Here is a 24,653-nt window from a genome sequence, read left to right on the forward strand (position 1 = left end):
CCAGGCAGCTCGTCTGGAAATGATATTTAGCTATTATCTCTCTGATATGTGAGGGTGAAGGACAATTGTTCTCCGAGCTTGTGACTGGTTTCCGAACGTTCCCTTACCAGACTAGGTAACAACTTCAGTGGAGTTTAGGAGATCATAATATCTCTGATATGTATTGAGAATAAATTAATAAAGAGCGTCTTGTCTCATATCATTTACTGATTGGCAAAAGTCGTCTGGCTGGACGGCTAGAGCTGATGGTGGTGGTAGTTTTCTCTAGCTCCTTATTGCCATCTAGGGGTCATCGGGAATCTTGCAGCCCGGATATGGTAAACCTAATGGTAACTACAGTATCGTGAAACCTGAAAGGTTGGGTCGGGTTCTGCCCTTGATGTTTCTTACGTCCTGACGGTGAGGAAGAAAATTATGAAAGCAGCTAGGACCGAAGGTAGCGGGACACCCGCAGATCCTTCTGCCTTTTCCCCAAAGAGCTTCGGCTCGAGAGAATCGCCGCTGTTCCTCCACAATGCTGTACACACGCGAGCGCCGAAGAGGCTGCCTGGCGCTGCCTACGTGGTTGAGGGCATCCCGCATTGGGGCAGGGGAAGGGACTCAAAGCACGGGCGAGGAGGAGGAGGAGGACGGTCAGGCGCATGGGGGTCTCTGGAAGAAAAGGCGGGCTGCAGTCGCCGATCCTTGAAGATCACAACCGAGGCCCCGAAGGCTGTGGCTCGTCTTTCACCGAAGCGATTCCCACCCCACCCCAAGCTCCGCTTGCGAACGAGGGGAAGGCGACTGTTCACCGGCGTCCGTCCCCAGCAGGGGTGCAAGTCCCGGCGGGAAACCGGCGGAATTCAAAGTGCCGCCCGCTTCGCCCTCCCTTCCTCTGAGTCAAGAGCCGCGGCCGCTTTCCCGCTAGGAACGTCGCCCTGCGTTTTTGGGCGGGAAGTTACGAAGGTGCTTTGGCCTCCCTGAGCGTCTCGCCAGACGGGACGGGAAAACAGAAAAGAGGACGACCGGCAGAGCGACGTCTGTTGGCTGGGGCATGAAAGAGAATTCTCCCCCTCCCCTTGTACTCCTCTCCTCCCCTTCTCTTCCTTTTCCAGCGACGGGAAGGCGGGGGCTCACTGGCCGCCGCCGCCCCATGCGACGCCCAGGCTGGCGGCGCCCCCGGTGGGCTCCCCGTGACTCCTGGCCCCTCTTGTCATGCTTGTGGTTTGGGACGAGGCGGCGAGTCCGTGCGCCAAGAAAAGCCGAGCGCCCTCGAGCCCCGCCGCAGAACCCGGACAGCGCGAGCACCAGGCACCGGCTGCCTCTAACTACGCCCAGACGCTGCTTTGCTCGCAGCTCATTGGAGCGAGCGAGACGGGGCCGCTGCTGCCAGACCCTTGGCAAGGCAAGGCAAGGCAAGGCACGGAGCAGGCACAGAGGCCGAAGCCCCTCATCCCGCCAAGCGCCTTTGGCCACCAGGGGCAGAAGGAGCATCCCGCCGCCCGAGGCCAGACGACCGAGCCTTACTGTAGTCCCAGCTCTGCCCCCTTGGAGCTAGCCGGTGGCGCTTACCCGGTCCTCTTTCCTCCGCAGCAGGTGGCTCCGCGTCGCGATGGGTCGAGGGACGGTGCAAATGCTACTGCTCTTGGGGCTCCTGCACTGGGGCCCTGGCGGGGAGGGCAGGAAGAGCTGGAGGCGGCGTGGACCGCAGCAGCAACCCGCCGCGGCGGCCCGAGAGCGAAGCGAAGCGGCTGGGCAGCCGGTGGAGAGCTTCCCGTTGGACTTTACCGCTGTGGAGGGGAACATGGACAGTTTCATGGCTCAGATCAAGAGCCTGGCGCAGTCGCTGTACCCTTGTTCCGCGCAGAATCTGCACCAGGAGCTGAGGCTTCACTTGCTTCTGAACAGCTCGGTCACCTGCAACGACGGCAGTCCAGCGGGGTGAGTGTAGATGCCAAACTTGCTGCGCCTCGTCTCTTTCTGTTTCATTCAATTGCCAGTTTTCTTCCTGGATCCTATGCAGAGTAGAAAAAGAGAACTTTTCATGGAATGCTTCTTCGTGGGCTTTGCTTCATGTACCTTCATTTGTATATAGCTTAATTGCGGATCTGTATCCTCCCGTTTATCATTATTTTTTTTCCTTGCCTGAAGTATCTGGAATTCAAAGCGATACTGCTTGGAGGTGCCTTGATTCACAAATCTTTAACCGAAGGCAGACGAAAACCCTCAAAGTAGGGAGGAAAAGAGAAATTGTCTTCTGGATTTCTGAGATATTGATGACTGACCTGTATTAGACAAATTTACTCTAGTCAAGTGCAAAAAGATCAGAAGTTTGCAGAATGTATTGAAAAGATGTAGAAAGTTTCTCTGGGTTCTAATAAAAATGCAGTTCTCAGACTTTTTAGAATGAGCTTAGCTCTGGATCAGAACTTAGTGAATTTTCTAAGCAAGCCTGTAGCCTTTGCCTGTATGTGCTTAATGTATGGCTAGTCTCTTCCCTTTTTTCTGAAAGCATCATTTCCCCCCAAGAAGAGATGCTTCAGAGAGCACACAGAACTGTTTGCTATTAATACTTAGTACTTCAAAAGTGCTGAAACAATCCATCCTTAGTGTTTAAGCTTTGCTTCCACCATGTGGCTGTTACCAAGAGCACAGTCAGTAACAGGTGGAATAACTCTTTCCTGCCTGGAAATACTTAGGAATGCTAGGAATTTGTTTAATGCATTTAGTTTGGAGCAAGATGAAAGCCAGCTCAGCCTGGCTCAGAGTCCCTGAGAAGGTCCTTTGATCAGACTCTGTTTGGAGCTCTTCTGACAGCCATCCTGTTTCTTTCTCTTGTTCTTTAACCAAGTATTTTATGTAACTCTCTTGATATTATAATGAGTTGGTGTATCAAAGGGATTGTGGTTGAGCGAGCCAGTCTCCCTAATTAAGTTCACGCTGCCTTCTATTTGTTTTTATTTTAGCTACTACCTCAAAGAATCAAAAGGCAGCAGAAGATGGCTTCTATTCTTGGAAGGTGAGATTGAGTTTTCTTTAATTTTATTTTGAGTTTTAAAGCAAAGTTCAATGATTTCAGACCCTTTAGGTTAAAAAATTTAAGAGACGACAAAGTAACATCCCAGCTGCTTTCTTCAAAAATTTGTGACGAATATTAATATGTGCTGGCTGCTTTCTTTGCAACCAATGTCTTCATCCTTTCATCCTTACTGCCATTGTTGCACATGTCTTTATGTCTTGCAAACTTATGACAGTCTAATTAGTCCAATAATTCTAATCAGAGCTACATATAGGAATAAATGTTGCTGAGTTCCATGAAACCTATCCATAGGTGTTCTAACCTGGTGCACTTCATACACACTGAGTACAATTTCCAAAATCACCACTCAGCAACGCAATGTCTGAAGGGCACCAGAAAGTAGAAGAACGGTACATGACTCTTGTTGCCTTAGTATTCAATCCATTTCTTCTGTTTGCTTGTACTTTAATTTTATCTATCCTTGTAGTTTCTAGATTTTGCTGCATTTATTCAGTAAGCCTGTGAATTTGGAAATCTTATATGGTTTTTCCTCCCCCCCCCCCCTTCTAATTCATAAGCTTTTCTATTTTATGTCTACGGAGATTTTCAATCATCCAGGTCATGGTTGTCCCATAGGTGCTTTTCCAAAAGGCAATTGATTTTCTGGGTTGTTTTTTTCCTTGAAAACATTTTGCTTCTCTTCTTCTTTAGTTCTAACTGAATGGTGGAAAATGGAAGGTGGAACCTTCTTGGGACTGAAGGTTGTCCACCCTAAAGATAAAACATCCAGACACAAATTGAGCAATGTGGTTTGTGAAGGGGATTGCAGCGAGACATGTGCAGATTTGTACATTAAGGAAACAAAACAACCATTTCACAAACACATAGCACAACACAGGAAAACAAACCCATCGGGACATGATTAAGAAGTCCATCTGAAAGACAAAGATCACTCTTTGAAGACAGCAAAGTCCACATTCTGGACAGAAAGGACCCTTTTTGAAAGAGGGATCAAAGAGGCTACCTATATTGAAATTGAACAGCCCTCAATAGAGGGGGAAGGATCCCACACCACCTATCTTCTGTTTACAACACAGTCCTTTCAGCAGTCCCAAGAAGGTATCACACCCATTTGCACACTGGTTCAGGTGAATCTGAGCATTCAGATAAACCCTCAAGCGGCCTCAAAAGAATAGCAGAGAGAGCCTGACAATCAACCTTTAGAGCGCTAAAAGACTAAATGACTGCAAAGATTAGAAATCCTTCCATTCCCCACCAATCAGAACTAAAGAAACTTAGATGAAAAGCAAAATGTTTTCAAAGAAAGAAGAAAGAAAGAAAGAAAGAAAGAAAGAAAGAAAGAAAGAAAGAAAGAAAGAAAGAAAGAAAGAAAGAAAAAAGAAAGAAAGAAAGAAAGAAAGAAAGAAAGAAAGAAAGATCCTTTTGGAAAAACACCTTAGGGACATTTCTATTTTGAAAACCATCTGTTTGGAAGTAAGTCCCACTAAGTTCAATAAAATTTTGTTTCAGATAAAAACAGTTAGGATAACAACATTATGCTACTTTGGAAGAAATGATCAACTTTTACCTAAGGATTACCATTGTGATTTTTTTTTACATTTGCTATTCAGATAAACAAGATATGATAAACTAGAGATGTCAAGTAGTTCTAATTTCAAGAATCTTGTCAAAAATCCTGCATTTTCTACATAGGAAGCCTTCAGTTTTTCATCACAACCCTCAAAGCATACAATTTAATCTAATAAGGGAAAACAGATGTGCGTGTGTGTGTGTAATATATATATTACACACGGACTAAAGGCAGAGTCAAGTTTTCATGGTTATGACCTGAAAGTAAATCCTATTGAAACTAATTGGATTTATTGGATTTGCATCCATGGATCCTATCCTAAGGAATGAATGTGCCTGTTGTGTGCCCTGTAAAGAGCAGAACTATCTTTATTGGCATTTGATTACTCAGTCAGAAAATAATAAAGCAATCCTATTTCACTTGGATCACTTCCAGATAAGAGAAATAGGGTGTAATATGAAAAAACCAATGGCATACAGATTAATACTTTGAAACATACTTTGAAAGCTGAATGAAGACATGATTTATAAGGAAGAAATTCAAGACAGAACACACTGTATTATGAAAATGATAGTAATCTGCCAATGAAACCAATGGGTTGCTCATTACTTTTACAGTAGATGTTAAAAAGATGGCAAAAGTGGTAAACTACAATGCAGTCCTGTCCTATTCAGTACATATTTTCATATTAACAGGAAGTTAATATTGCTATGTTCAGATTATTGCAAAGGAAGTTTGCATAATTTGACAAGTTTAAGGTCTTGATCAAATTAGATTCTATGATTATTTTATGTGGGATTCTATATAGCTTCTAAAATATATCTATCTGATCCATAAATTTATATAGGAAAAATAATATCAAGTGTTATAAAATAATTTTATGGCTAATTCCATCAAGCATCTATTTCATAAATCACAGCTTAAAATTATGTGAATTAGTGATACAGGAAACAATTACTGAGGTATCATCATCATTATTATTGTTATTGGATGCAGGAGGCTGGTATTGCTTCAGCAGAGAGAATTGCAACTCTCGTTATGAAACAATGAGGAGATTAATGAGCTCCAAGGATTGGCCCATTACCAGAACTGGTAAATGTTTTCTTCCAATAAGTCTGAGATTTAAATTGTGAATTATATATTGTTTCTGCTGTCTACATAAATGCATACTTTATGTGTGTGTGTGTGTGTGTGTGTGTGTGTGTGTGTGTGTGTATGTATGTTCTATTATTTATTTGGAATAAATAATGTTTGCTTTATTCACTTAGTATTTATGCAGAGAGTTTTTTTAAAAAAAGAGATAACATACTAAAATCAAAATAATGCATGCTATTATTTTGAATTTTAATAGAAAGAAGCCTCCAATGCAAAATCTCCTTTTCATTCTTTGCAAAGCATATCTTCTTCTATAAATTGAAGAGAATGGGAAATATTTGAGTAGCATCCTAGAGCTGGAAAAGGCCATTGCAGTCATTAAATTTATCCCTCTGTTTAGAGTAGTGATTCAAACTGATATATTGTTGACAGATAGCTAGTAGAAACTCATGTTGTAAAAGAAAACCCACCACCTCTCTGATTAATTGGTTCCATTGACAATTGTAATTGGTTCCGCTGTTGTTATTTTTTTCAATCAGAAGCTGCCCCCCTCCATAACTTAAATCTATAATCTGCTGTCTTCCAGAATGGTGTGGAATAGAAATGCCAATGTTAGATTACACAACCAAGTTTTGACACTTCTGTTGCAAGTAGGACTTAATCTGAAATATTTTTTTATGTTAGAGAGCAATATTAATCTCAGATCTAACTGGCTCTGGAAGGAGTGAGAGTAATAACTAGATGGATGTATCCCCTCTCTTGCTACACCACATGCAGATCCCCAAATCTGTGTTACAGAAGTGAAGCAAGAGGGGAAAAGGGACCCAATTTCCTCTTTGCCAATATGGGTATGAAGCAACAGGGCTTTAAATAAAGTAAAAGATCAAATTCTTGTACAATTTTCCTCTTTCATTAATTATAGGGATTTGTAATGAACTGTTTAAAAAAGGAGAGACAGGCCTAATAAATAGATTTTACTACAAATCTCTACAGGACTGCACAGCCTCTATGGCTTCAGCATCTACATTGATGTTCATTGAAGTTGGAGAAGGATCCCCAAGAATGCTAAGAGACCATTGGCTGTCCTTATATGGCATGTTTAGTTATCATAGAACAAAGGTTTAGAAATGGAGATTGGTTAATTTTTGCTGGCTCACCAATACTTCTTTCCTGCCAAGCTTAATAATCAGTTATGCTCAAAGTATTCAGAATGCTGTAATTTTCCTTTGTTCCCTTACTTAGATTAGTCTGTGTTGTTTACTTCTAAACATGCTTAAGTTTCACTTAAGTATTTGTATGTGTTTAGGTTTTCCACTATGTAAGCTTATCTGTTTAGACCAAAAAGAAAAATTATTTCAAACATTAGTGATATAGGTTCTATTTTTCTATACATGAAGTACAAAAATGAAGTATTAAATCTAATATTTTCCTATCTTAGTCTGAAATATTTTTACTGTGAATATTGCATCCTTTCAGATGCTCTGGCATATATACCTGCAAATGTTGTTGGGTTTTTTTTAACCATCTGTCATTGAATTAATGCTGAATGTTCTCTGTTTTTTGCGTGAAGGATATTTTTCTCTATGTGTTAGTATGTATATTTTTTTCCATCTACAGGAACAGGCATTTTGTCATCACAACCAGAAGAAAATCCTCATTGGTGGAATGCAAATATGGTGTAAGTAGAATAAACAGCTGTGGGATTGAATGGAATAGTCAAGCAAAAATAAACAAGATAGAAGAACAGTAAACTAGGGGAAAGGAGAACTTAGCCTGCATATGAACAAACAAAGGACTGGAGTTTGCAAGTTGTAATGTTCCTATAAAAAAAGCATGAGTAGAAATTACAAATGAAAATAAATGAGAATAATGAGGAAACAGAATGGATTGTTAGTGCATTAAGAAAGTCTTCCAGAACAATCCAAAGACTGTGGGGAGGGAAAAATCCTGATAGTGAGATCTGAAGTTCTGCCTCATTCATGCCAGTAAGGCAGAAGTTCTCTAGGTGGGTAGGCTGGAAGGGAAAAACAATGTTAGCCTGAGATCTTTGTATTCCTCCCTTATTCTATGACTGTGTTAGAAACACCACTGCTAGATCTTTAATGCAGAATGGCTTGGCCATAATGGAGAAGCCAGTGAGGATGGATTTCATTCTCTGTCTGCACTTCTCTGATGAACTGTAGTCTTAGATATTTTCTATAATAGTAATAACTGACCCAACTGATTATGTGCCATCAAATTGGTGTTAATTCTTAGCAAAACTATACAGAGTTTCTCCAGCAAATAAATTCACACTAAGCCTTTTAGAAAGGTAATATAGTTCCATGTTAATAGAACTTCTGGCTAGGATGATTGGATAGCAGACTTAGGAAATAAAAGTAAATATCAGAGGATAGCCATTAATCTGAAAGCCCGCTTTACATATTTAAATGCTGTTAGAATGGCTGATTAGAATTAGAATGGCTGTTCTGTTCATTGGGATATTTTTTTTCCTTATATGACATTGTTTTTAGACAGCAGGGTCATTCTTTGACCAAGAGTAATGTCTAATTCAAAAAGCATCTAGACTAATTAATGTGTAGCTATCAACTAAGATGATGTTGATAGCTTCAATGGAGCACAATACAGGGGAAAGTAGAAACAGAATCAGAACAGTGGCATTTGCCATGCAGATCTATGAATTTTAAAATTACTGAACATTTTCCATGCTTGCCACAAAAGTAAGAATAAAGCTTCTATTCTTAAACATATATTGGAAATGCACTAAACTTTGACCAAGTGCAGCTCCCTGGCATTTAGCTCCAAGTGTTAGAGGAATTTTCATTTCATTTCATTTTATTTATTTATTTTGATGCTTCATGCCCTGGGATATCAGTTGTATAAAATGCTGGTACCATCAGATCTGAGTGAGCCAAGCTTAAACGATTTTCTCTTATCGCTCTTAGGGTTTAATTTGCTGGACTTTTACTCTTGTCTTACCCCTCCATGCATATCAAAAGAATATTGGTGCTCAAGGACATCTGTTCTCTTGCAGTTTCATCCCATATTGCTCAAGTGATGTCTGGAGTGGAGCCTCTGCCAAAACTGAGAAAAGTAAGTGCTTCTGACAGGCTCTTGCTGCCAAACAGGCATTATGCATTAAAGGAATCTGGCCTGAATTCTCTACAGTTGTGCAAAGGAAGAAAGGATGCTTGCCAGCGGGCAGGAAGAAATAATAAATATCCTCTAGATAATGCATCCGCTTGCAAGCCCTGCTTTGTCACGGTTCAGAACCCCACATGGGAGTAACTGAGCAACAGCCTGAGGGAAATGGTTGCATCTCAAGAGTCTGAGCAACTGTTTCATTTAGCTAAACTTGAAATAAGGAAAGACCAAATGGTGTCCGGACTTCCAAATGGAATCGAGAAAGTTCTTGATATCTGTGCATGCGCTTGAAGGCCATCATCATCTAGATCTATCACAGATATGGCATGGGAAGGCACTGTGTGGCCAGAAACATCCATCTGGATGTTGTTGATATAAGTGATAAACATTTGCTCTCTTGACTGACTAAAGCAGAGCTTCGGGCAGTTGGGACTTTTTAACATAACTGACTCAATAGATAAAATATGGACCTTTTGTATTTCTCTTTCCAGAACTTTATATTCTCCTTAGGACTCCTACCTTCCATTTGGCGTCAGTAGCTGACACCCCAGATTCCTGGATATTGACCATCTTCCCAGTTTTCCATTTGTATGGAAAACAACTGAGGAACTTCTGACATCTTCAGTGTTGCCTTAAATGTAGATTGATGTATGGTACCACAAGCCCCTCTGTTGTTTTTCATGCAAAAAATGAAAAGACGCTCTCCCTAAGCATGAACAACCATTCCTGACTATATCCTTGCTAATGTCACCTCAAGAACAATTTCTCTCTCTATAGTTCTATTCTACTTTCTACAATAGGATGTAGTCTTCTCTAGGATGCACTTCTCTTTCATCATAAGATATCCTTTATGTTGATTGAAGTTCATCATTTGAAATTGATTGAAACTCTATTTTCTCTTCTTCGGTCTAGTTTTTTTTTTAAGGTTTAAAGTTTTTTTAGAAAAGATGTAAAGTAATTAGCCTGGCTCACATGTTGCAACGAGTCATCATATAGCTGGGTTGATTCTGGCATAGAGTTATTTGTGACTCTAATTACTGTGGTTTGTAAAGATTTTACACAGTATGGAAGACCAGGTTGTTGTTGGTTTTTGCTAAATCAGAGATGTTCTATGAATGCAATCCCAGTTTCCAATGGTAACATTTGGTCTCAGTTAGCAGTGATCATGTGCTAGGTATTCTAGCAGGGAAAAAACAATAGCTATCTCCTGTAGTTGGATGCAGGTTAAGTGAAAGCAGAGGTTAGCAATTGCCAAAGCATGCTACAATCTTTCTCAACAGGATCTTCCCATAGATGCTACCTTTTTCTGTCCTCTGTTCTATTCTTCCAATGTTTGGATGGGGAACTTGTAGCTTCTGGATTTGCTGAACCTCAGCTCCCAGCTATTGAAGCTGTCATGGCCAAGTTGAGAGGTGTTGAGAGTTGGAAGTCCAGCAATATTTGAAGCCCTACAAGTTCTGCTTTCCTGAAACAGGAGAGATATATACCATAATTCAGATTCCCTGCTGTGGATAGAGGTCCATCTTGCTGCTATTTTTTAAAGAATCTTTTCCCAGAATTCTGTTCTTTCTTTGATCAGCTTATAAAACATGTACTTGGAAGGTAAGGCAAATAAATGTTCAGAAAACTAATCCTAAACTTGAAAGAAGATGAAAGGCAGAGATTGTCCAGTTTGTCACGCTCAACAAATAAATGAAAGAATTTAGATCTGAAGCATGCTAACAAACTTGCAATATTTGCTAGGTTCACTTTTCCACTGAACACTCATTAGTAACTTATGGTATAAAAGTATATTTTTCAATATTAATTACTCCATATCTTCAGTGAGAATAGCAAAAAATCTTAGCCAGTTTTACTTACTATAATTTTTTTCATCTCCCCTCTCTTCATCTCCTACAGATGAATTTGTCTTCATGGGTGCTCTCATCATACAAGAAGTTGTAAAGGAATTATTGGGGAAAGGCCTTGGAAATGCCAAGGTGTTGCTGTTGGCAGGAAGCAGGTATATGTCTGTTTATGAAAACACATCTAATAAATATATGCTTGTGTGTGAGTTGGAGAAGGATGTTAATAAAACATTTCAAAAGTAAACATAGAAAAATAAATAATAGAAGCAAACTTTTAAAGTAAAAGATGCAACTCAGTGATACCCAGGGGTGGGATTCAAAAATTTTAACAACGGGTTCTGTGGGCGTGGCTTAGGTGGTGGGCATGGCTTGGTGGGCATGTTATTGGCTGGGTGTGGCCAACTCAATATCACTCACATCAAGGCACGCATCTCCTCGCCTGGCCTCTTGTGACTGTGGGAATGCAGCAATAGTCGTAAGTGTGAAAAATGGCCATAAGTCACTTTTTTCAGTGCCATTGTAACTTTGAATAGTTACTCCACACAAGCAAAGTACCAGCAAAGGAGGGGGGGAAAACTCCAGAGAAGTTCCTGAGACAGGAAGTCTACTCCTGCCAAGAATGTAATAAGGGTTTTCGGAGAGGCAGTTTCTGTAAGCAACACCAGAATGTTTCCTTCCTTACAGGATTAGGCCAGTAATTTCTTCTAACAACCAGTTCTCTTAACTGCTTAGAATGCTAACAATCGGTTCTAGCGGATAGGTGCGAACTGGTAGAATCCCACCCCTGGTGATACCTATAAATAACCACAATGACTAACTGTACTTGTTGAAATGTCCACTTAGACAAAGTAGGGTTGTTGTTTTTTTGGTCTGAATATAAAATCAATCAGCTCCAGGAGAGATTTTTTTGGGGTAGGGTGTTTCACAGGTGGAGCACAATCTTCAAAACCTGCCTTGACGATAATTGTCCACTTAATTTTAAGGTGCTGGGATCAACCTACAAAATCTATTCCCTCATGTTTTTTCTCATAATGATAAAATCATTTTTGAAGCCATTCTACAAATGCCCTCCCATGATAAGCATTCAATGGAAGCCATGACGAGCTCACAGATCTTGTGCCACCATACAAATGATAACAATTTCTATCAGTTATTTGTACCATGTTATGATATCATTCTTATGCAGCAGTGCAGTTAGTTGCCACCTGGAATGGGCTTTTTCAGTATCCATCCATGAATGCCTTCTCAATAAAGTACTCTCAGTTGTCTTTTCAGAACCAAAGGCATTTTTATTTCCTCCAGTTAAAACTATTGTTTAATCAGTTCTTAAAGAGATATGCTGCTTAGAAACTATTTGTGTGGTTTTTAATGCATTGTAAATGGCCCAAAGAATGAACAAACGAATAAGCAATTAAATTTGGTATTTAATTAACATTAATTGATGTGATGTGATAGACCTTGCCTACAAGCCATGGTTCTGCAGGCAACAATATGGAGGAGTTCTGCTTCAAAGACTTGACTTGTCATTGCAGTGCTGGTGGAACAGGAGTCCTCTTGAATGTGGATCGAGTGGCTGAACAGCTGGAAGAGCTGGGATATCCTGGGATTCAGGTCCGTGGTCTTGCAGACTCTGGCTGGTTCTTGGATAATAAACAATATCGTAGGACAGACTGCATTGATACCATAACCTGCGCCCCCACAGAAGCCATCAGGAGAGGAATTAGGTACTGAAGTTTTTAACATATTTCCTGGAAATCTAAAATGAATGAGACATTAAGTGAGACTTTCCCTTGATAGTTAACATGAGCTACAGTCTTCAGAGATGCTAAATAATATTCATGAAATGTGGTGTTCTGACCCAAGCCTCGTTCAAATCAAAAAACGCAAAACAGAGATGAAAGCAAAATCTTTTTAATGCATTTCTGTGAATTCCATTCATTCACATTAAAATGCTATTAAAACTAATTTTCCCAGATAAGAGCAAGCCCTGTCAAGGTTGTGCAAGGCTGCCAAGAACACAAGATAAATTGCCAGGAAATATTCAAAGCCAAAAGTCTCCGAAAACAAACCAGGATAAACCGAACTTCCACAATAACTTGAAGTGCAAGAACTTCTTTGCTTCCTGCAAAGAATCCCACCTCTGAGGGCTGGCTTTTATCCCTTAAGGGAGGGTCATCACCTTGCAGCCTTACTCCCAAGTCGCCCAGGCTGCTGCAACTGCTCTTTCCTTTGAGCAGCCCTGCGTGCACATGCACTGGGCACAGGCTCCTCGGGGTCCCCTGCATCACTGCTACCAGGCTTCACAAGCTCCGAAGGCAGCCTCCCACTCTCTGGTAGTCCTGGCCCCATCCCTGCATCACACGCAGGCCCCTCAACCGAATCCTCACTCTCTGAGACCTCAGCCGTCCACACCTGCTGCCAGCGAACCACAACATGTGGTTGTGTAGAAAGTACATAGTAAATATTCTAGTAATCTATCAATAGACAGAGAAACTGAAGGTGTATTTCATTCCAGCAAGCAACACATGATGGGGTGAGCTCCTTTTCTCACCCCAACTCCTGCCATCCTAGCAGCTTGAAAGCATGCAAATGTGAGTAGATAAATAGCTACCACTTTGGTGGGAAGGTAACAGCGTTCCATGCGTCTTCATTGTATAGTCATGCTGGCCAAATGACCACAGAAAGGTCTTTGGACATTGCTGCCTCCCTCTGCTAGGAAACGAAGATGAGCACTGCTCCCTAGAGTCAGACGCAACAGAACAAAGGAAAACTTTACCTTTTAACTTTTTAAAAATATATACATTTTCAATGTGTGGTTTGTCTGCCCTCTACTGTCCACTGTTTTTGGAATTTACATACTAATAAAGGATAAACTTTATAGCTCAGGGTTGATGTGAGGGGTTCTTGGTGCTCTCTGAGTTTGCTTGTTTTCTTGGAGACGTTTCATTATCCAAACTAGGTAATATCATCAGTGCTAGTGCTAGTCCTAGCACCGATGATGACGCCTAGTTTGAGTATTGAAACGTCTGCAAGAAAATAAGCAAATTCAGAGAGCGCCAAGGACCCATCATGATTTACATACTCTTGCCTCTCAATCCCAAATATTCTATATAGCATAATTAACTATTTTTGTAGAATGAATTTGGGTAATTAACTCGAGCTATTTTTTTTAACTCTCAGATATTGGAATGGACTTGTTCCTGAACGCTGCAAAATGCAGTTTAGAGAAGGAGAAGAATGGAATTGTTTCTTTGGCTATAAAATTTATCCTACTCTCCGATGTAAGTGTGCCAGTAAAGGCCTGTTGCTGTGTGATATCTGAAATGCATTTCAGACAAATTCTCCTTATCTGTATAATTAATACTAACTGGTTGTTATTAAGTATTGCTAGTATTGTCAGCCAGGTAAATGTTTTGTTTTAGTTAATTATGTGATTTTTACGTTTTTCATTGATTTGCTGGATATAAATAAATATTCATATTACTTTAATACCTCAGTGTAAATAGGATGTGTTTGGGGAATGTGAGACTATTTTAATTGACTATTTTAACTGAAGAAAGTGTGGAGTAATCTTCCAGAGACATCTACAATTTAGCAAATAAAGACTACCATGTGATTAGATAAAAATGGTTTCAACAGTAAATGCACAAGAAAATGTTACATGGCATACCAGGATATACCAAAATTTGTCCTTAATTTTTTGTTTCTCTTTCTAAAATTTCCATATACTAATCTAATCCATTCTTGGTTACTTAGTTCAGTTAAGCCAGTAACTTAATCACTTAAGCCAGTAAGTTTATAGCCCTATTAGTGATGCTATTAGTACTAAATTCTTCTTTGTGTAGGTCCTGTTTTTGTGGTGCAGTGGCTGTTTGATGAAGCTCAACTCACTGTGGACAATGTACATTTGACTGGCCAGCCTGTACAGGAAGGACAGTGGGTTTATATCCAAAACCTGGGCCGTGAATTGAGGAATACTCTCAAAGATGTGACGTTAGTTTTGTTTCATGTTTCAAAATTTCCGTTTAAGGACATTTCCTTTCCTGGGATCTAAGAATTTTATCTTAAAATTTTTCAATGATATGTCACATTATTAAACACTAGACTTGTATGGTTAAATTTTTTTGCTTATATTGCTGTTCATGGGAGTCAGCAGTGCATCTCAGGCCTTTTACTCTGTTAAAATTAAGATAAGGACAGTGACTTTATATTCCTGTCACATGACTCAGTTGCTTTCTCTTGACAGAAGTATTCACAATACCCAGTCACAAGAGATAATGAAATTAAATCTGTGGTGACTTAGCTTCTGTGTGGTATGTTAAGAATAGTGCTTCAAAGCAATTCAAGTCTGAGATCTAAGCTTCCTGCATCTAGCAAGTTATATACTGTATTTTTCGGCCTATAAGACGCACCTTGGTTTAGAGGAGGAAAGCAAGAAAAAAATAGTGTTTTGCCTCCATGCGTCCCGTTTTTGCCCTCCCCAGCGTCCAGAAGCACTCTACAGGCCAAAAATTTGGCCCGTTTTTGGCCTCCTAAAGCCTCTGAGCATCCTGTTTTCGGCCTCCCTGACACCAGGAAGGCAAAAACAGGATCCCCAGAGGCTTCCGGACGCCAAAATCAGGTGCATTTTTGGCCTGCAGAGTGCTTTTGGACACCGGGGAGGGCAAAAATGGGACACGCAGAGGCTTTGGGAAGCCAAAAATGGGCCCGTATTCACTGTATAAGATACACAGATATTTCCACCCACTTTTGGGGGGTAGAAAAGTGCACCTTATACTCCAAAAAATACGGGTAGATACCTTTATTGCAGCAATATGCCTAAATTCTACTAGGTATTCTAAAACTCAAAGTTGTTAAAAAAGACATACCAAAATGTTTCTTTTTCTATCACATTGATTTTATGACTTTCCCCCCTTCTCATTCAGAGCCAGTTTTGCTCCAGCTTGTTTGTCCCATGAGATCATAACACGCAAGTAAGTATGTAGAATGGAAAGGTGCACCTTCCTGTTTTCTCACTTCTCTATCGAATGAAAGTCATTCACTATTTATTAAGAAAGGCTGGCTAAATCAGCAGTGAGCAGAAAATACACTGAAATCTATAGTATGTTTGTAGATTTCTGGGTAATTTACATTTATAAGCATTTATGATTAGCAGAGGTGACATAAATTTGCCCACAACTTTTAACCAGGCTGCTAAAAATGAGAAAAAGTGGGATAGACAGAATTGATCTTTTTCTCTGAAAAAACTAAATATAGTTTGGATACTGAGAATAAATGACTGGTTTCAGAAGCTCCCCTTTTTGCATTCTGCTATTAGATGTCTACTTTGAGTAACTGTTTTATAGTAAACGTCAGTGGATCTTGAGCTGTCTTGGGAAAAGAGCAAAAAGTGAAAAAATCCAGAAAGTGAAATTCTGCCTCTCCTTCTCTGGAACACTGCTGACTTTCTAGAATGTTAGAAAACTATATTTTGAGCATATAAATTATATATATAAACAAAGCAGATCATCCAACTTTTGGAACTTCTAGTAACCTGTGTAAATTGATTCTGTATTATTTTGATTCTCATACATTGTCATGTATTCTGTGTTATTTTGATTCTCATACATTGTCATGTATGTTTCAGATAGATTGAACCTTTTTTTTTTTGTTGCTACCTCATAACCCATGAGTGTTCAGAAGCACAGCTGAAAGTTCTAATGTCAGCTGGCTCTCTAGAGTTATGCCTATATTGTGATTAGTCACCTATAAAGTAATGTTCTAAGTAACATGCAAATTGTCACACGTTTTCATCTGTATGGGTTGCTTTTTCAGTCACTGGACAGACATCCAAGTGAAAGGGACCTCTTTGCCCCGAGCTCTGCACTGCTGGGATCGCAGTCTACATGACAGCAATAAGAATGGGAAAGCCCCATTAAAAGGCTGCCCGGTCCATCTGATTGACAGCTGCCCGTGGCCACATTGTAACCCATCATGCCCTACCATCCGGGACCAGTACACCGGCCAAGAGATGAATGTGATCCAATTTCTCATGCATATGGGTTTTGATGTGCAGAAGATGGCACAGCAGCAAGGGCTGGAACCCAGTAAACTTCTAGGGATGCTGAGCAGTGCTAGCTAGAAGTGTATTCTCTTAGCGACAATGGCTTGACTCTTTAGGCACCCAAACTTTCTGCCTTCTTTGCTCACGTACAGCACATAAACATGTACAGAGACAAGTAGCCAAACTAATGCACATAGCTCTTGCACAATTAGCCTATCAGGATCAAATGGACAGAATCTCATCTACCCACTTAAATGAAGCATTACCTCCACATTACTGCCAAGCAGTACCTCTGTTCACAAGGACAATCTACAGGAAGTAATGGGTGCCTAGAAACTCCATCTTCAAGAACACATAAGGGCCTTCATGCATTTTGTCATTTCCAAGGCATTTCTAGGCCATAGAGTGACTTTGGGGATGGGTGGGAGCACTGAATTATTCTCCCATCAGAAAGGAAGATACGACCATGAGGACTTCCTGGAGCCAGCAGCTCACCATGTAAGATACTGTACAAACAAAGCACAGTGGCTACAAATGGATCTACCATGTATTCTATTTACTTTTGTATTGTTTTATAAAATGATTTTATTACTTGACTTTTAAAAGAAATAAGCAAGAAATATAAAATTAATGATATTGTTTTGTAACATATTTTTTAAATAATGAAGAAAACAGCTTATGCTATTTTGGCAATGTGAAAATATTTATTTTAATATGTAAATGCTATTTATAAGGGCTGATCCAAGACATGCTCACATGTTGTAAAGTTGTAAATACTTTCTTGGAAAGGTTTTCCTTGTGAACACATATGTGTGGGAGAGGGCAAGGGTCAGCATTGGCATTATTATATTATTATTATTATTAAATCCTTATGACTCCCTTTGTACTATGTTCATTTGTGGAAATGAAATAGCAAAATTATGAGTGAAGGATTCAAGAACTTTTTTCCAATTTAATTTATATGATGTTTGTACCTTTATTCATCTTTTCATTATAGGAAATGCATAAATTTGAGGGAGAGAAGCAAGGGCCACTATGAATAGTGTGAATACTGATTTAAAGTGGATATGTATGCAGGTAGTCCTTACTTAACAAGAATAATTGGGGCTAGTAACTTGATCCATAGGTGATGTGATTATAAAGCATGATGCCATATGACTACACCGGTTTACAATAACAGTTGTGACAGCCCCAGTTGCCATCATTAAGTGAACCCTGTGCAGTCACATTATCATGTGATCATGTGATTGCCATTTGCAACTTCCTAACGGCTTCCCCATTGACTTTTTTGTTGGAAGCTAGAAGAGAACAGAGAAGAATAAACATAAATTCTATTATTCCCCCTCCCCATGGTAGAGACAATTGTTATTTGGCCCTTCCTTTGTTAGTCTTGGGCACCAGCAATTGACACAACAGTTCTTCCTAACCTGAGAATTCTGATTGTTGAATTATACACAAGCTCCTGTTGTCCAGTTGGCCCAAGACATTTTACTTCTCAAATAAAACAATCCAAATTACACACTTGTGTTAAATGTAAGCCCAATAACAGATGATGATATATGCTTTAATGTTATTACAAAACCTGCTCCAAGCAAACCATGATGCTGAAATGAAGACAGGTATGATTGGGTAATCGTACAAATGCCACAATTACATAAAATGCTCACTTGCCTCAGGACATCTGATACACGTACAAAAATCATCCATTGTCATATTCATGTTGCCATTGTTCCCTCCACCAGGCCAATACCATGGCCAATTGGGATGTTGCCTCAAAATTTTAGTTCCACATTTTTATAAAATAATAATATGAATATGTAAAGATCAGAACCTCAAGGGGAAAAAAAGGGAGTTAAGTATTAAAACAGACCTAATGCTATTTAGTCTCGAAACTTGACCATAATTTATTTATTTATTTGATTTGTCAATTGCTTACAAGATAATAGGTATAAGGATAAACATAGTTATGAATACAAGAAATGAGTACATATAAGAAAAATAAAAAAAACAACCAATAGGACAGGGACGGTAGGCACTTTGGTGTACTTATGCATGCCCCCTACAGACCTCTTAGGAAAGGGGTAAGGTCAATAGTAGGCAGTCTAAGGTTAAAGTTTTTGAGGTTTAGGGAAGAAACCACAGAGTCAGGTAGAGTATTCCAGACATTGACCACTCTGTTGCTGAAGTCGTATTTCCTGCAATCAAGTTTGGTGCGGTTAACCTTGAGTTTGTATCTATTGTTTGCTCTTGTATTGTTATGGTTGAAGCTGAAGTATTCATTGACAGATAGGACATTGCAATGTATGATTTTATATACTATACTTAGATCGGACCGAAGACGGTGTAATTCAAGGTTTTCTAGTTCTAGAACTTCGAGTCTGGTGGCATAAGGTATTCTGCAACGAGTAGAGGAGTGTAGAACTCTTGTGAAATATTTCTGGACTTTCTCAACTGTGTTAATATCAGATACGTAATGTGGTTTCCAGACTGATGAGCTGTATTCGAGTATAGGTCTGGCAAATGTTTTGTATGCCCTAGTTAGTAGTGTGATATTACCAGAGAAAAAGCTACGTAGGATTAGGCTAACAACTCTTAATGTTTTTTTGGCTATATAGATACAGCGGGCTCTAGCACTTAGGTCATTTTTTTTTTCATTTTTTAAATTTTGTGCTCCACTTCCTTGTCTCTAATATTTTCTAAATGTAAACCTGAAAGTAGAACAAGAAACAATAAGACAAATCTGGGATTCTACTACTATGAGGAAATTCAGAAAATAAAAATTTGGGAAGGCTCTCTAATGTAAAATGAATGTGTAAATGTGTTGTTGCCACCTAGTGGTAAAGTCAAAAAGTGTTGCGAAAAGTAGTTTCAGGACAGTTGCCATACTGTGGACTGTACGGGTAATCCTCAACTTGCAACAGTTCATTTAATGACCGTTTAAAGTTACAATGACGCTGAAAAAAGTGACCCATGACTGTTTTTCACACTTATGACTGTTGCAGCATCCCCAGGGTCATGTGATCAAAATTCAGATGTTTGGCAACTGGTTCATACTTATGACAGTTGCAGTTCCCAGGATCACCATTTGCAGCCTTCCGACAAACAAGGTCAGTGGGGAAGCCAGATTCATTTAACAACCATGTTACTAACTTAACAGCTACAGTGATTCATTTAACAACTGTGGCAAGAAAAATCGTAAAATGGGGCAAAACTCACTTCACGAATGTCTCACTTAGCAACAGAACTTTTGGGCTCAGTTGTGGTTGTAAGTCAAGGACTACCTGTATAGCAAAGACAAAAAGTCAGCAATTCTTTCACCTTACTGTATTAGTATAGTATACACACACAGAGTGTTTATGATATTGTGGAATTCTAATGTTCAGAGCATTAGAGTGGAGAAGGAATCAGATGAGCAACCAAAAGACGAGTTCTGGACTTGCCTTGGGCACAAAGGCCAGCTGGGTGATCTTGGACCAGTCCCTCTCCCAGCTCTAGGAAAGAGGCAAGGGCAGACCATTTCTGAAACCATATTGCCAAGAAAACTGCAGAGAATAGTCCAGGCAATCACTAGAAATCAAAAACTTACTCAAATATACAAAAAAAAATTTTAGGATTATCTAAGAGAATTTTATCCCTTGATTTTAATCTTTATAATTTTGAATACAAGCTGTATATTAGACACAAGAAGATGTTTCAATCAATTGTGTTCCTTGTGGTACTACAGTGATTGATCCAGATAATTTAATTTAATTTAAATGTCTTCAATACAGGTAGTCCTTAGCTTGCAACTATTCATTTAGTAACTGTTCAAAGTTATAACAGCACTGAAAAAAAATTCTTATGACCAAAAATTTCTTATGACCATTTTTCACACTGATGACTACTGCAGCATCCCCGTGGTCATGTGATCAAAATTCAGGGACTTGGCAACTTGGTATGTATTTGAACTGTCCTGGGATCACGGGATCACCATTTGTAACCTTCCCAACCAGCTTCCAACAAGCAAAAACAATGAGGGAAGCCAGGTTCATTTAATGACCACATGAGGTACTTAACAATGATTCACTTAACAACTGTAGAAAAAAAAGGTTATAAAATGGGGCAAAACTCACTTAACAACTGCCTTCGCAACATGTCAGTTTAGTTTAGTTTACTTTGTCATTGCACCTCGTACAACGAAATCAAACACCATCTTCAATGAACATCATGACCATGAAAATAAACACAAACACACATCCTTCACCCTCCACACATTGAACCGGAAACCCTCGACACCACACCAACACTGCACTATACAGCAGAATTCAAAAGCTACTGCCTGGGATAGAAGCTGTTTTTCAGCCTATTTGTCCTTGTTTTTATTATTCTGTACTGTCTGCCAGATGGTAATAGTTCAAAAAAAGGGTTCCCAGGATGAGATGGATCTTTGAGAATGTTTTGAACATTCTTAAGGCAGCAGGAGCTATAAAGCTCTTCCAAAGAGGGGAGAGGGCAACCAATGATCTTCTGGGCAATGACATTAACCTTCCATTGATAAGCAAGGGCTGCTTGTCTGATCTGTTCCTTCTGTAGTCCACTATAAGCTCCTTGGTCTTATTGGTGTTGAGGAACAAGTTATTGTCTCCACACCACGAAAGCAACCGGTCCAACTCATCTCGATAGGCAAATTCATCCCTCCCCCTGGAGATGAGTCCCACCACTGTTGTATCATCTGCAAATTTAGCAATAGTTTTACTAGCATGAGTGGGAATGCAGTCATGCACATAAAGAGTATAGAGTAAGGGACTCAATACGCAATCCTGTGGTGTGCCAGTGCTAAGAATAAGGGCTGAAGAGGTATGATTACAGGGGTGGGATTCTACCAGTTTCCACCTATTCTCTAAAACCGGTTGTTAACATTCTAAGCAGTTCGGAGAACCGGTTGTTAGAAGAAATTACTGGCCTAATCCTGTAAGGAAGGCAGGAAGGAAACATTGTGGTGTTGTTTACAAAAACTGCCTCTCCATTAACCCTTATTACATTCTTGGCAGGACTAGACACTCCTGTCTCAGGAACTTCTCTGGAGGTTTTTCCCTCCTTTGCTGGTACTTTGCTTGCGTGGAGTGACCATTCAAAGTTACAAAGGCACTGAAAAAAGTGACTTATGACCATTTTTCACACTTAGGACTGTTGCAGCATCCCCACAGTCATGAGAGGCCAGGCGAGGAGATGCGTTCCTCGATGTGAGTGATATTGAGTTGGCCGCGCCCAGCCAATAACATGACCACCAAGCTATGTCCACCCAGTCACATGACCACCAAGCCACGGCCACCACCTAAGCCACGGCCACAGAACCAGTTGTTAAAAATTTGAATCCCACTCCTGTATGATTACCTAATCTGACCCTCTGTGAGCGGCCAGACAGGAAATCCATAATCCAAAGGAAGATTGAATAAGAAAGTCCAAGGTCCAGAAGTTTAGACACTAGTCTATGTGGAAGAATTGTGTCAAATGCAGAACTAAAATCTACAAAAAGCATCCTCACATAGCCGCCCACTGTTCTATTGTGTTAATTATTATGTTAATTATATGTGTTCTATTGTGTTAATTCTATTGTGTTAATTTTTGGGTTCTATTGTGATAAGTCAAAGACTACCTGTAGTTGAATTTTTGGTTTCTATTTTTTGAAGTGAATGGGCCCCCTTCTGCAAAATAAACCATTTGTAAAGTAACATTAATAGATGTCATTTCAACAGGGTTTGCAGGTATCTTCATGCTTAGAGGGACCTGAGGCAGAACTCATTAACTGTCCCCCTTGTCTTGCATTAGTCTGCCATATCTAAGGTGTAGGTTTATGGATGATCATTAGATGGCAGCAGAGAATAGCAGCAATCTCTATATCTTGTTCTAATCTAATGTCCAGATCTGCAGTCTATATGGGGTAGCCCGTCTCAGATTGTTTTTGCTCTAAGGATTGTTAATTAAGATTTAGAAAATTACCAATTCACTTTGTTGCTGGGTCACCGTGAAAATGTCACTCCTAGCTCATTATCAGAAAACAAAGGAAGAGATAAGGCACCTTGCCAACTATGCAAAATTATCTCCTGACTTCATCAGAGTGCAGTTCTTCAGCTTTCCCGTGTTTGTGTAGCCTTAAGGAAGCTGGTCATCAGGCCATCTCCACCTCCTGTGCTGGCATGTGTATCCAAAGTCACAATCTGATGCCACCTGTTACATCAGATAAAATGGTATTTGAAAGTAGTGAGAACCATTTGCATCAATTGAAATGGATCTCCATCAGTAAATTTACACACCCTACCTTCAGAAATTCCCTACCTTGGCAGGAGAGCTGTCCATCATTTTTCTCCCCACCCCACCCTCTCTGGGTGCTCCAACACCAGAGGTTTTTGAGAAGAGATTGGACAACCATTTGTCTGGAGTGGTATAGGATGTCCTGTTTGACCAGCAGGCTGGACTAGAAGATCTCCAAGGTCCCTTCCAACTCTGTTATTCTGTTCTTTCTATCATCTATCTATCTATCTATCTATCTATCTATCTATCTATCTATCTATCTATCTATCTATCTATCTATCTATCTATCTATCTATCTATCTATCTATCTATCTATCATCTATCTATCTATCTATCTATCTATCTATCTATCTATCTATCTATCTATCTATCTATCTATCTATCTATCTATCTATCTATCTATCTATCTATCTATCTATCACATTTCTAACTAATGCAATGGCTAGGTACAGGATGGCAGTTGTGTCCAAATTCCCATTATTTCTCTGACATTCTCTACGGGTTTTTACAATGCCATTCCAATATTTTAATCATTATACCTCACTGATTCTCTAAACCATGATAGCAATGCAGTTTAATTACAGCACTGTTCAGTTAACACTCTTCTTCCTTCCATTCAAGTCAATAGCAAGTTTGGGATGGAGTGGGGGGGATAAAGAAGAAACAGCCCTCCACTATCTAACTCTACATCGATTCCCAAAACTTCTCAACTCCTATATAAATCCCACATGAATACAGTGGCTGGCTTCACTCATATTTAATTGTAAATCACTAAAGAAATATCTGAAATTGCACTAAACATTAAGCCATAGTTTACAAACCACTAGGGTTGGCTTCACAAACTATACTGTATACATGCATCTTATGCTAATCCCTTTTGGGACAAGCAACATTATGTAGAAAAAAAAAAATAAGAAGCAGCAATGAAAAGCAATTAAATCCAGAGACAAAGCAGCAAAAAAATAACTAAATTAGAGTTGTACCAAAACTATACCTCTTTGTCATGAAAGGTGATCCAGAAGGAAGTGTTAGGTTTACCAGAGAAGTAAAGTTTCTGGGCTGTAGACTAGTATTTCACAACCTTGACAACTTGAAAATATGTGGCTGGGGAATTCTGGGGGTTGAAGTCTGTAGTTCTTCTAGTTATCAAAATTGAGAAATACTGCAATGGATATTAGCTCAGCAGATACTATAGGGTGCCAATAGCAATGAGTTAAAAGCAACTTCCCCTTCTGCAGTACTATTGGAAAGGTTTTGGGGATGCAGGAACTGCTTGCATCAAGCACATTAGCTCTATATTGGTTCTCTATATCCCCGCTGAAAGTCAAGGGGTGGCTTCTTTCAAAGCCTGCAGAGAACAGGAGCCTGTGAGCCTGCAAGGGAACACACGCAAAGCCATATTTCACACATTATGCTACACTACACCGTATTCGCTTGGTTTGGAGTTGTGTAAACCTAGCCACTATGGTTTGTAAGCCAAGTTTCCTGTTTTGAATTTTGTGTAAATTCAGCAGTTGCTCATTCAATTACTCGGCCTTGAATAAAGCACGTCATTACTTGTTATATAAACTAAATCACTGTGTACTTCTTTTGTTTTTTGGTTTAATAGATAAAGTGAATCCAGCCACTGTAACATGTATCTTA

General features: G+C 39.7%; 1 protein-coding gene across 1 annotated transcript; it reads left to right on the plus strand.

Annotated features, from left to right (window-relative positions):
• Positions 1-1,265: 1,265 nt before the first annotated feature.
• NOTUM (notum, palmitoleoyl-protein carboxylesterase) lies at positions 1,266-17,602 on the plus strand. Its single transcript, XM_026667223.2, has 11 exons — positions 1,266-1,920; positions 2,946-2,998; positions 5,586-5,681; positions 7,302-7,362; positions 8,719-8,777; positions 10,728-10,830; positions 12,208-12,399; positions 13,856-13,956; positions 14,521-14,668; positions 15,601-15,648; positions 16,490-17,602. The coding sequence occupies exons 1-11, from the start codon at positions 1,592-1,594 to the stop codon at positions 16,794-16,796; spliced, it is 1,497 nt and encodes a 498-aa protein (XP_026523008.1). The 5' UTR covers positions 1,266-1,591; the 3' UTR covers positions 16,797-17,602.
• The last annotated feature ends 7,051 nt before the right edge of the window (positions 17,603-24,653 follow it).

The sequence above is a fragment of the Notechis scutatus genome, chromosome 2 (genome assembly GCF_049901735.1).
Source record: "Notechis scutatus isolate UNSWTSFEM ecotype Mainland chromosome 2, rNotScu1.2, whole genome shotgun sequence".
Classification (NCBI taxonomy): Eukaryota; Metazoa; Chordata; class Lepidosauria; order Squamata; family Elapidae; genus Notechis; species Notechis scutatus.

Excerpts from the sequence above, each read along its gene's own strand:
- NOTUM (XM_026667223.2), top strand. The coding sequence starts at position 1,592 with ATGGGTCGAGGGACGGTGCAAATGCTACTGCTCTTGGGGCTCCTGCAC. Across the intron at positions 1,921-2,945 it reads AACGACGGCAGTCCAGCGGG|CTACTACCTCAAAGAATCAA; the intron begins GTGAGTGTAGAT and ends TTTTTATTTTAG. Across the intron at positions 10,831-12,207 it reads TTGCTGTTGGCAGGAAGCAG|TGCTGGTGGAACAGGAGTCC; the intron begins GTATATGTCTGT and ends TTGTCATTGCAG.